The 14,141-nt window shown below is 40.2% G+C and overlaps 1 protein-coding gene across 1 annotated transcript in view; it reads left to right on the plus strand.

The window, feature by feature from the left end:
- The first annotated feature begins 11,948 nt into the window (after nt 1-11,948).
- LOC145434658 (cGMP-dependent protein kinase 1-like) overlaps nt 11,949-14,141 on the plus strand; it is a 36,132-nt gene continuing 33,939 nt past the window's right edge. The window contains exons 1-2 of the mRNA XM_080312000.1: nt 11,949-12,149; nt 13,976-14,118. Of these exons, the coding sequence (XP_080168126.1) occupies nt 12,018-12,149; nt 13,976-14,118 (275 nt within the window). The 5' untranslated portion in view covers nt 11,949-12,017. The remainder of the gene's footprint in view (nt 12,150-13,975; nt 14,119-14,141) is intronic.

Here is a 14,141-nt window from a genome sequence, read left to right on the forward strand (position 1 = left end):
GTGACAAACGCGAACAACGTGATGGGGGGGGGGTCGTTTCATCACCCTATGGTAGCCCAAGACCCACGTTTGTTGGGGCCTGACGAGGTGCTGTTTCGTTCCTGCCAAGAGGTATACGCCCGAAGATGTTCAATTTTTATTGAGTGGTCCTACCTTTTCAAACACACCTCACTCAGCTCTACCGGCAAATCTGATTACATGAGCAGAGCGAGAAGATAAAAAGTTCGGTCTATAACCCAATGGGGGGCCCAAGAACAAAGTTTATTTGGGGGGCTGACGAAGTGCTGTTACGGCCCTGGTTTCCAGTCCCTTTTATGGACGGTCCTAGATAACAATCTGCTGACTATCTCAATTTGCTCGCGGAAGCTGTAGAGTAAAGGTACACGGCACCTCATCAATGTGAACTAAACCTCACCAAAACAGACTCTGTGAAACTATTACCAGGACTTAGATTTGCATCATGGCTAGTTTAAGCAATATTGTCATCCGAAATATCAATAATATAGGTGCTAGAAAAGGTACTATACTTATGATATTGAAGAATTTGAAAGTATGGAATATGTATCAAGTATGGTATGGAACAATGTTGGTATGGTATGGTAAATTGCAAGTATGGTATGGAGAGAGTAAGGCAAGTATGGAGCATGGAAAATTCTCGTTCCATACCATACCATACCATGCCATGCCCTGGAAATAACAGTCGGATGACCTTTGAACTGTACGTGTGATTGTGACCTCATTAGCACGGATGATGAGTTCAACGCCAGGTCACTTGCGAGCCGTGAGATGCTCTGATGTTGCCGCAAGAATATCACGCGAAACGCATTCCTTGGTTTCTAGCTTTGCAATGCTCTGACACCGCAATGGCTATTTGTATTTTGTAAGCTTCTTCATTCTATCCAATATGGAACCAGAAGCTAGGGATAGCGTCTTGAACGGTAAGTCATGGAGTTGACCGTTGATTTACCAGCAGCCCATGGCTCCCCGCTAGTACGGCCTGTCAAAATGATTCGAAACTAGAATCTGAATCGAGTAGTGTGAAACGATTTTTCCAGTACTGGAATTAGAGTTAATTTACCAAGAGAAATTATAGTTCTGATACTCTTTACCCCACCATGGAAGGCTTTAAACCTCGATTGGTAGGATACGTAACATCCAATACAGGGGTCACCAACACGCGGGGTGCATGCGCATGTGGCCCGCGCTCTGATTTGAGATTTCGGAAGAACGATAGCTAAAGCATTTACAAATGCTAAAATTTATTCGAGTTTCAAAATGTTGTTGTTGCTTCAAAATAAAATATTAGCCTGTGCCCAGCATCACTGTTCCCCACTAGCTGAAATGGCTTGGACGCTGCCAACAGCATGCCATCGAGGGAGAATCAGCCGATATGCATGGGCGTATTGCGTTCAATAATCCAGACACTGCCAAGACCAAGACGCTTGAAAACGGCTCAAGATCAAGATTTAGGAGGAGGCAGTCTTTCAGCTATAGTAACGTGTCTCGACAGCTTAGTCGATCAAAATGCGTTGCCAGGTATAGTGCGGAGCTCATCCATACTTCAAAATAAAATGAAATTGATTATCATGTTATTTCTCGTTCTATTTCTACTACTTATATAAAGTAACCTATTGCCTCTTGTAAGGTAACTATGACAGTCGGCAACGTTAGGGAGCACTTTGTTGTACTTGCGTAAAGTTTTTAAAACGTGCTTGCTAAACTGTGTGGCATTTCTGTCTTAATATTGCATTCCTGCGGCCCGCAGCCTCTACGAAATTTCAAAAGTGGTCCGCGACCAGTTTTGAGTTGGCGACCCCTGATAGTACAAAGCTACTTACGTAGGTAGAAATGACATGTCTGTGAAGTCGAGATCAACCCACAGCATTGCACAAAGTAACGCTTACTACTCGATTCGGGATCGAATCACTTAGCTACTCGATTGTATCCAGCCCCTAGACTAGTAGGAAATCAAAACAAATCAATAAAAAAGTATTACGTATGGAACGACATTTTTATTTGATTTCAGTCACATGTAATGTGAATGATATCCTTACGATGAAGTGGATGATTCGCGAGGTCTTACAAAAGGATACAGGATTTTGTTGGTACTGAAATACATTATGCTGAAAGATATGGCCTCTCTATTATAACAGATTGATGTAATCCGTAGAAATCACTCGCGACTGGCGAAGGTCGCAGCTTGATACCGGGCTGGAATTTGATTACGATCGAGCCGTTGGCATTTGCGCCCACTTCCATCGGAACAGACAAGATTCGCATTTGTAGATGTAGTGCAGAAATTTACAGGAAACGAAAGGTTTTGATGATTACATATCGATTTAAATTGAAGTTTTGAATTTCATTTCTCGCGGACTGACGGGAGATGATCAAGTTGCATGTCCATGGGGATTCGAAATCGAAAGAGACCAATTTTGTAATGTGAGATTCTGTATGAAGCCTCTGCTCAGGTCATGTTTTCAGATAGTTCTCAGGCAGGGCTAACGAATCCGCGTAACTGTCCGATTCGATTCTAAATCGAGTATGCAGCTTCGAGTTTATTTGTGTGTTTGAGCATCACTCGTTATGATGCCATAAGAATATATTAGGCTTGGTATTTTCTAATATGTACCTTCAATGCGACCAAATAATGGTGTATGTTGCGATGGTCTGTCGGTTGATCACAACTTCACAGGTATGTCACTTGCGCTGACGTGCGTAGAATTGTCCTACATGTTTCGTATGCTGGGATAGATTAATCGTGATTTCGTGATAGACGAATCGATCATTAGGGAAGAGAGTATCGAAACTATAATCCCCGTTGATAAATATAGTCTTAACTGAAAGGCACTCATTCTTTCAGTAGGCCTACTCGACAGAATCATATCTGACTACTCGACTAGAATTGTGGCAATTCATATTCGAGTAAGATTCGAGTATTCAAATCATTGTCCCCAGTCATATTCTTAGACGGTGCCGGCATTCAATACACACTAAGCAGTGCGTCGAGCCTGTGATGTAAATTGGTAAATTCAATTTCACAGCCAGCAGTCTGCTCAGTATTTTCAAACCATGTGTTCTCTCATCTACTGAGGGCCTTTCCCAGGTTTGGTACATTCTCGTTGTTAACTGGTAACCGGAACGTATAATTCACCTTGAACAGTCAGGAAAACAGGATGAAAACTAGTGCCAATGACATGCACAAGATTGAATCAAATCTGCTCATAAAACGATGTCCTAACTGTATTTGTAATCATGGTATGCATAAATTGACAAAATTACGGCTTAAAGATTGCTTTCATTCAGATAATTTCATAATTCATATATTATTTTTCCTGGCTCACGAATCCTGGATACTTATTTCTGGATAGTTCGTGCGTCTGAAATGTCGGGGTTTTGGAATTTTGGCAATGTGGTTTAAACTTGAGCTTGAGTTCTGACAGGGGTTTGGAGAGATATTCAATTGTTCATGCCCGAGCTGGTATGGAAACCTCTTTAAGGAAACACCAAACCAAATTGCGTTAATAGGAAGAGTTGAGATGACGATGCAGCTTCATTGATCGTATTTGTTTGGAATTATATCACATTTTCACAGTAGTACTCTTTCGGATTATATAACAGAAGAATATATTTTGTTGTCGGCAAGACTGGAGCTTCACGTTAGTTCAATGAAATAGGTATTGGAAATTGGGAAACAGCTTTTTGTGTAAGATGTTTATTGTAAGCCATCTCGCTAGTGCCGGGTGAAAACGCCGAAGAGTTATCGATTAACTCGAGTCCGTTGCTAGCGATGAAAAGCCTGACGTCGATGATGTGGCGACTTACAGGCAAAATATTGATCGCGAATTTATGGTAATTTGTAGCTGTCAATGGCAGGTGGAAACGTGAAGATGTCCGAGATTTCGAAGTTCATTGTTCACCAGAGGCGCGGAGTGTTGTTTTGGACCAAGATTTTGTTATACTTAAGTATTCAGGTAGACGAAATCGATGATATTTGCATCACTTTATCTCTCATCATCTGCTGCAGCATTTTCTAAAAACAATTGTTTAGTTCGCCCACTTTCACTATATAATCCAGCTTTGAAATCCAATTATCTCTGGGCTAGAAAAGATGAAGAACCTGGATGACACGTTTCTAATTAGAGCAGGGGTGGGCAAACTACGGCCCGCGGGCCGCATGCGGCCCGCAACACCGTTCTGTGCGGCCCGCGAGAGTCTAAAGGAACTTTTTTAAAAATATTGATAAAATATATACTAAATATCGAATTAATGTAGGGACTTGATTAAAGTTTTTCTTAGTATATTTCACCATTATAATTTTACGACAATGGTTACCAAACTGGGGTGCACCCCCTCCTTGGGGGTGTGAAGGCATCTGAAGGGGGCGCGAAGCTGAGCTCGAATGAAAAAATTTTCGCGCTTCGCGCGATTGTAATCCAATTCATAATCATTGCTCTGTATTTAGTATGAATTTCATAGTTAAAAATCTCTCCTCCACAGTCGTAACCTTCCATGCCATCAAACTATCCGTTAGGTTTGCGTTTCACCATCATAAAGGGGGGGGGGGGGGGAGGCTTAACAAGTTTGAGAGCCACTGTTCTAAGGTAAATACTTCCTATTATAACTTTTATGTTTAATTTCTTGCGCGACAGCTCGATCTCAAGGCCCACACAGTTTGATAGGTTTCAACTGCTAAACATCACAGAAATCCTAAACGAGATTGACATAATTCGGATCACGAGTGGGATTTCAGATTGGCCACTACAGTTTTAATTATCTCAGTGATGTGCTTATAAAAACGATTTGCGCGTGTCTTAGGTAGATTCGTTCTCGGTATGCGTAGAATTGAGGAATCTATATTTTATCTACACATAGTAGAAGTGTGTTTGAAGCTAACATGGTTATGATGCTGTCAGCATTGTGAGTCCTGGAACTGAGCCAAAAGTGGAATCAGTAAATCTATGAACAGATCGCTGCTCACAGACTTAAATTTCAATCCGGTTCTAACAGACTTTCATCTCTATAGTTTTGACAAATTGGTTATTGAGGTCGACTAGCCGATGAAATCTCGCCACTATGTTTCTGACGCGAGTACGATATCATCAAAGCAATGTTTCGTTTGTTTTAAATAACCACATATATTATCTCCATGTCCTCACTATATTATCAAATACCAATATTGCGTTTTGGTTTATAATCCCAATTTTATATAGTGCGGCCCGCGAATGGATTTAGATGTTGAATGCGGCCCGCGAGCTCAAAAGTTTGCCCACCCCTGAATTAGAGTATTAGGCTTCGAGTCGAGTGTAGTATTCGTGTATCACTCATTATGGCGTCACTACAGTACGAATGATCGAATGGTTAAACTATCGACTTCTCGTGTGACCACATGAATAAAAAATAATGTTAAAGATTATTTGGTATTTTTGGAACATGCTTATTTCACTGAACTTTGTGACAATGCCGGGGGTCGATCACGACTTCACAGATATGTGATTTCAACTGACATAGGTAGCTTTGTACGACACGTTTCGTATGCTGCTTTACGACTAATCGAGATTTCAAGGCTTCCACCGTGGAAAATAGTATCAAAACCCTAATGATCATTGATAAATTAATAACTCTTAGTGACAAGGATCGTATCATTTCAGTAGGCGAAAAATATATATATCTCACTACTCGATTCCAACTGTAATAAGAATTAATGCCCGATTCAGATTCGAGCAACCCAATCATTGTGTGTATCCTAATTATCATCGGCCAGAACCCGGCAATCCTACTCACTGCTTCATCAACGTTGCGATGTCCCGTGTTAGCAACATTGACGCCACTTGTCTGTTGTTCCTTTCATTTCATGCTTGCCTTTAAAATACGGTTTGCGAACATTACTTAGCACTAGGTTTGCATTTAAAACAAAAAATCAATTTAAAATTAACATGTTTAAAACGAGGCCTTTGTTTACAACATGTTTTTTTACTGTTTTTTCATAAAGTCCTGACGTCACGAATATTCAATTGTGACGTCATAGTGTATTGATATCGGTTATTGAAATTATAGGGTAAATATAGCTCTTTTGACGAAATATCTGTACTATTGCTCTTGAACCAACTATTTTGAGGGCTCCAACCATCCCATATCGATATACGTCGGCTATATCGGGTGGTAATTGTCCGTAGGCTCATGCAACATGTTTTTTGGAAAGTATGGCGTAATTTTACAACTTGAAAAAAACACAATTTTTTTCAAAGGCCTTTGCTTAAAAAACACTGTTTAAAACATGTTTTAAACAAAATCCTTCAAAACATTGTTTGTTTTAAATGTAACCCTACTTACCACCAACTTCACATGTCTCAAAGCCTACCGCAACATAGGTTACGTGTGCGAGTGACATCATAAGTTATCTCGTTGGTAATAAATCGACATTGTGTGCTTTCCACAGTTTCGTCATGAGGCACGATGATCCTATTCGACTGTTTGCATTGGAAGTCAAACAGTCGGTTCGCGAGAGAAATTCACACGGAGATGGCAGGCTGCACGCTACATGATTTTCGTCTGAAGTCAAAGTGGTGCGAGTAGTTCATGAACTTTGAAGGGTATTTGGTGGTCACTACTAGTTATATTGATGATATATGTGAGCAGCAGATATCCGTATTCAGTAGGGATGGGCACATTTATTCCAGTATTCAGATCTAAATCGAGTATTATTGCTAATGATACGAGGTCGAGTAGTGAGAAGTGATTTTGTCGAGTCATGAAATTGTATACACTCATAACCAGAAAGAGATAATTAATCAATGAAAATGATAGTTTCGATACTATTTTCCACTGCGCAAGGCTTTAAACCTCGATTGGTCGTATCGCAGCATACGAAACACGCAATACAAAGCTGTGCACGTTAGTGTAAAATGACATATCTGTGAAGTCGTGATCGACCATAGTATTATCCCAATGCGCTGTGAAATTGGTATGTCCGAATAAACCCAAATTATCTTGAATGTGATGTAGAGCCGGTATAATATTAGTTGTGGTCGCATAAAAGGTGCATATGCATAAAAGGTACACATGTGAGCTTTCCATATCTTCCACACGGCTGTGACGTCATAATGAAGGATACTCGAATAGTCAACTCGAATCGAAGCTTACTATTCGATTCAGAATGAAATCATCCAGGCCCTCGGATATTAAGCCAAAAAGTCATTGCTATTTAGAGAAACGTTGATCACTTTGAAACGCTGTAATCTTAGAGTAGACCTCGTAGTTATCGGTGTGTACGTATATACACGACACGGTCGCCTGAACGTACTAAACTCACATTTAGGATGTACCTTGTACAGTCTGCTGTCAGAAACGCTGTGGTGCGTATTGATAGATCGACTGTATAGGCGGCTTGAAGGCCGAGAATACAAACAACGCTCAACTCGCAAACCTTTGAAATGGATCGGCAAATATCACACAAGTCTTTGTTAAGGATACGAGTTGGCGTGATGTTGCTCGGCATTCACCTTCTAAGCCGCCTTTCCGTTACAAATGATGAGATCCCATGTTATATAGCGGTCTTCGAGCGTCTTTCACGGAGATACCCGAATCAACCGTATCAGGGATAGTTGAGAAATTCATGTAGCTGCCGAATATGGATGGGTAAGGCTGGGCAAAATTGAGTACGCGAGCAATTCTATTCGGATTCGAGTGGTGCTAGAATCGTTGCGCTTGATCAAGTATTAGATACGATTCCGACGGGATGGATTCTTTGGCATTTCTGCGTTTATTCCATTACTATTTTCATCAGTTTAAAACACCACAATCGACGAAGGTGTCGAAATGAATTGGAATAGTCTTGCAATCAAAGACCCTCCTTGGCGAAGAATGAGTAAATAAAAGGCTTGCACAATTTGTTCATGTGCACTAGGGTTGTTCAAAAATAACTTTCATTCCCGGATTCCGGAGATTCACTGATTAAATTGTTCGGTTCTCTAAAAAATGCAGCACACCAAATCCGCTCAATTCCAATAAGTAGAAGCCGACGCAGACTGAATTCGATTAAAAAAAATAAAAAAAATTACTACCTAATGAAATTGTTGACGCAATTGTTGACGCGATTCCAACAATTAGAAGCGAAGCTATTTGAATTTTTCATTCATTATTCTGGGATTACCCACCGTCAATGCTATTTTTACAAATCCATAACTTTCAACTGCAATAATTCCGCTTCTACCGGTTGGAAGTAGGCAGCCTAAACATTTAATCAGTGAATCCCGGAATTCGAAAAAAGTTACGTTTGAACAACCCTAATGTGCACTGAATTAAGAGTATAACAGTTTGTAATGTTTGACCAAGAAAAATTGGCCCATTCGGTGCATTGCCAAGAACATAAACGACCAAAGGATGGCAAACAATAATAAAGTCGGATTCACGTAATTGGCAGTGGTATCTTCTTAAACGATCATATTTATTACATCGGTAGGATCGCGAGGAATGAATTTAAATCCACTTGAAAACGAATGAAATAGAGGTGGGAACGTCTGTTACGGATACAGAACCGTTGCACGTGTCAATTATTTCATACGCCGGCCCGAATAAACAGTATTTATTAACCATAGTCGAGTTGAAGACATATCGTAACGTCTTAAACATATATGACATTGTAAACATGGCTTTTTAATTGCTATTGTACAAAATTATTTCCAAAGCGCGACATTAAGTCTATGGTCAGTCAATAAGTGGTATTGAAAGAACACCTCATTTTGATGGCTCCCATGTCATTTAACGCCTATCATCTGTACAATATAGATGTTTAGTCAAGTGCTGTAAAATACGCTACCATATGGTTGCGGCCTATTATAGTTTATGTTCGAGGGCTGTCGCATACATTCCTGGTTGATATCTACGAAGTGCGTGTAACAATCTCGAGAAAGTAAGATTTTCATCCACGGATATTTATCCCTTATCTGCGTAATGTAGCTACCAGGCCCGGACAACTGGATAATTGTAGCTGTGTAATTAGAACGAAATACCAGTAATCCTATCATCTTCTACCTGGTTAGATATGTCTATGCTCTCATTTTAATTCTAATTTAATTTCTGCTTTTCTTGATAACGCTACAGGAGAACTATATCGTGCAAAACAAGCTGAGGTTGGTGAAAAGACATTTGCCATTCTCGTGCTGATGAGAATGAACTGATTTGATATAACCTGAACTTGAGTTATTTCCTAATTCGGAATTCAATTCAGTTTCCAAGTATTCTCTAATTCAGTAATTCCAATTCTAATCGAATTTGAAATATATGAAAGTTGTCCAACTCCAGTGGAGATTACAGTCCGGATAGTATCGCCTTAGGTGGCAATTCGTTGCGGTATCAACGGAGAGCATTGGTTAGTGACATCGAAACGACCCGAATCTGAAAAATAAATAGCTTACCATAGCCTACATAGTTCGCCTACAACTACATTTTGGCGCTAGTCGACTCGTTTACATGGAAAAGGTTTGATATCAGATCAGACATGATAGTGAAGTGTCTAGAACAGGGTTTCCTAACCTTCTTTCAGCCGTGGCCCATTTCAAGGTTTGAAAATACTCTGTGGCCAACCTCTTATCTTAGTGTCATAGTTTTATTCAATGTGTGGTAATCGACGGCGCCGATATCCGCATTTCTCTAAATTATACTAATTTTTCTGTTATTACTAATCATACTTTAATGCAGACCTGTGGGGACATGAAATCGTGCCAAGCGCGACGAAAAAAGCTGAATAAATCTGCTCCATATGACCCAATGATCCAATCTTCGCACCCACTGTGTGATTGGGGTTTTTGCTCCACTACGGTGGGGAATGATATAACCATTCTGGTCCCGCCCCAAACAATTCTTTGGTGAATGAGATACTACAGAGAAGTGGGGAACGAATTTTGTAGTATGCTTTACCTGAACGTACAGTATGTACAGAGTATGTATTGTACCTATTGAAGTTGCGACGTCAAGACATAATATCTGACGATACAATCAATTCATGTTGCTCTTACATTATGTACAATGACTTGAAGGTTGAAAATTTTCAGACCGACCCCAAAGATTATTATGAAGCGCTGTATCCTCATTCCATTACGATACGTTACGGTGGTGCAGTATAGGCTACTTCCACAGGAAGTTGATAATTGATAATAATGAATTGCAATTGTAGATATTTTTATCTTACAATAATACCACCTGCCGAAGTACCGTAAATCTAGGTCAAATGCACTTCAGTCTGAGTTTAATGCAGAGCCTTTTCAAAGACATACGACGTATGACACTGGCGGAATACTTGATTACTTCTGCATTAACTTCCATTAATTATATAATCGAAATTATTTTCTTTGCTTTTGGCCGTAGGTTGTCATAGCAGGGTGACAAAAGCCATCGTTTCTCTCTCCCTCCCATTTTCGACTTGTACACTTTGACTGCATACGCGTCACTACAACTCATCAGAGTCGGATGAAAAGCTTATAGCCTACGTATAATACGTATAATTCGATGATATGAATGTATTTTTGAATATATGAACATAACAAGCAGGCAATAACTAAACTTTTCCTAAATCTACAATTTTCTGAATAGCTCTGTGGTCCACCTCAAATTACTCCTTAAGCCCACCATTTGAAAACCCCAGGCGTAGAACAGTGCTTCCAGGTTACCTAGTCAGTCAAATTAACCTACTATTTAAGTTAGCTCCACTTCTGCTCTAGGAATATGTCTCCAAAATTAAGCAATATCCATATCGTCCCTTGAAAGCGAAATGTCATTCTTTATTATTATTGTTATTAATAATAATTGATGAGACATTGTGGCGCTTGTCACCTTATTGGTCTGGTGCGCTGCAGCTAAAATTTCGTATCGAAAGTCACAAACCATTTACCTATAAATGACTTCAATTAGCACATTGCTGGCCATCACGAACTCAACGAGAGGAGATAGAAGTCATACTAAACTGAACAGCTATACTTTTGCGCAGTATTCAGACAGGTTTTATATCTTTTTTCACTTGCACAAGTAATTGCGTTTGTATACTACTTCTACGTTAACGTTCTTATGATGCTCAAATATTAATTTTTGGCTCTACTTGATATTAGTAAGTGAGAAGTACTTTGGGGATTCCCTTCAAAACTGAGTTGCTACGAAGTTAATAGATTACATAAATAAGCAATAAGCATGAAGCAATATAAATTTCTCCGATTCGATGGTTTTGCCTTCTCGGGGGCTGAGATGAGTCTAGCATTAAGTCGATTTTTTCATCAACACCATCAGTTATTATATCCATTGAACTGGCAAGAGACCAGAATTCTAATACAACTGACTGAACGTTTTACTATTGTAGCCCCCTCCCCCAATCACCCCTTCATTATTTCCTCTCCCGTCTCTCTAAATCGCCTAGGGGGCAATATCGTCCACCTCAGGAACCACAGGTCTAGAGCCTCGTCGATTCAAGTAGTCAAATCTTAGTCGAGTATCAAATATGATGACACGGCAACGAAAAATGTGCTTTCGACGCCTTATTACCATCGTGAGAACCTTGAGACATCGGTTGATCGTATCACGACGTAAATTTTTCATGTGTAGTATAGACTGGAAGCTACCGAGAAACGAACGTAGAGTGAAAAGGTAGCACGGGATACTTTCGCAATTAAGTTCATTTCAGGTGCAAGTTATTAACTTACAGTGCCGCTATGACCAAGTACAGTTTTAGCGAAAAGAGTGTTCACTCACACCCAAATGATGATACACGAAAGCAGAACCTAACTCAGAATGATATCGTGGTTTTAAATCTTACGTTCATGCATAATTTGGATTAAAATGTTGTGTTTGACTGCGGTATAAGTTCGAGGTATGTTCTGATTTCGTGCACCACTGGAGGTTATTCACAGCCGTATATCACGGGTGGTGCACGGATGCCCATACATACTCTTTTCGCTAAGGGTGTATTTCTATCTATACACTTGCAGCTCATATATAAAATGTAAATATTTATTTAAAAGTCACTCTGTAGAAAAATGACTTCGATGGAGTTCGACCTTCGGCGAGCGTTGCTTCTGAAAGACGAACAGATCCGTGAGCTGCAATGTTCGCTCATAGAGAAAGAAGCGCTAATCGAGGAGTTGCGAGCGAGTTTGGATAAATATCAGGTCAGTTGCGGCTCTTCAACACATTGTTACCGGAGTTTGTTGCGCTCCAGATGGATTCGCGATACTTAAGCATGACGATAACTGGCAGATGCTTCTCATCTATAATTCGAAGAGAGGAAATGAGAGAGAACTTTTTTTTTCATTCCGACGAGATGCATTGCAAAAAAAACTATACTGAGGATTCAGGAAATCACGCGGACTCAGTATTACTGATCGTATAGAAATGATCTTTTATCTTACTACAAGCATGCGAAACTGGAAGCAAAACTGGAAGCAATGTCTTGGTCAAGTAGGGAATCGGTGCTACGAAAACAATAGGTAATCAAGGGATACTATATAAATCTATCATGCGACAATGCACGGGAATGTTGCGGTAGTGTGTTCCACATGATAGGTCCGAGTAGTCAAGAAATCTCTTAGTTGGGATCAGGGTTGCATTTAAAACAAACATCTATTTAAAACATTTTTTAACTGTTTTTATGTGTATGTTTTTCGTCATAGGGTAAATATGGCTCCTTCGACGAATTTACTTCAGACCACTGACATAAACAGACCAAAAATATCTCTAACCAGGACTACATCGATATGCGGCAATTTTACGGCCGGCAGTTCTCATCACCAGAACACCCATTCCGTACCAATGATCGATATCTAACTGCTATAACTGTCGAACAGACGATGGTTTCGAGGGTTCCAGCAACCCCACATCGTATACGTTGACTCTGCTGGGTGCAAATCGTCCGTAAAATCATAGTACATGGTTTTCAGAAGTATTCACACAATTATGGCATAATTACACAACGTTTGGAAAAAAACATTTTTTTAAAGGCGTTCGTTTAAAACGCTGTAAGCATGTTTTAGAAAAAATATTCTAAAACACCGTTTGTTTCAAATGCTTACCTAGTTGGGATACTATTTGGTTGGATAATTTGATCATTTTGATCGATGCTGATGACACAGTATATAATGAGTATAGGCGTAAGGACAGGTTAACGTTGCCATCCACTCCATGCCTCGATGACGCAGATATCGATCGAGGACGAGCAGGTGCAACAACGACCTTTCTCGAGAAGCTTTTAATTAAATGCGCCATTCATATTTACTCGACCACGCGCGAAGACGGGTCATTGGCCTCGAGTCTCGGGGGAAGGAGAAATGACTCACAGCTGATTCGAATCCAACTCGAATATGCATCAACCGAATCAGACAATTTTCAAAAAGTGCCACAATACCTCCTCTAAGGACTATGGCTAGACAGTGGACACGATGATTCGATTAGTCGAATCTGGATGGCCAATTTATTCTGGTAATTCGAGTCGCGTAGTGAGAGGCGATTTTTCAACTACTGAAATGAAAAGCCCATTTCCGCCTACACTTATATTATCGATGTGTCTAAACCTCGATTGATCGTATCACAGCATATGAAACATCAAGTAGAAAGCTATGCACGAAGTCGTGATCAACCCACAGCATTCTCACAAAGCGTAATGAAATAGGTCTTGTCGAAAAATAATGAGTTTGAATTGATTTGGAATATCGGCGTGTGGTACTTTTCACATTATCTGTATTCCTGACGTCGTAATGTGCAATACATGAATTCTCGACACGATTCAAAGTCTATTACTGACCACTGTCAGTAGTGAAGACTCTGAGCTAGCAATAGCTGCAAGAACATCGCAAAACATAACACCGGTATCACGATTCACGCCAAACGATGACACGTGTTAATCCACCACTACAGCTAGGACTGAAACTACTGTCCATCTAACCAGATTTGTACAAATCTGACGTCATAACTCATAACGCTCCTGATTCCTTCCATGCAGTCCATCTTAGCCCACGCGGCTCACCAGCGTCAGCCACCGGCTGAAAAAAAGACGAAGCATCGCAAGGAGAGGGCGCAAGGCATCAGCGCCGAGCCGCAAGTCGCCGTTCTACGGGATTCCAAAACCTATCCAAAGCCAAACAAGTAAGTATCTAGTTCTAGACTGG

The sequence above is a fragment of the Botryllus schlosseri genome, chromosome 2, assembly GCF_051294905.1.
Source record: "Botryllus schlosseri isolate E-star chromosome 2, Bs_hap1, whole genome shotgun sequence".
NCBI classification, from domain to species: Eukaryota; Metazoa; Chordata; class Ascidiacea; order Stolidobranchia; family Styelidae; genus Botryllus; species Botryllus schlosseri.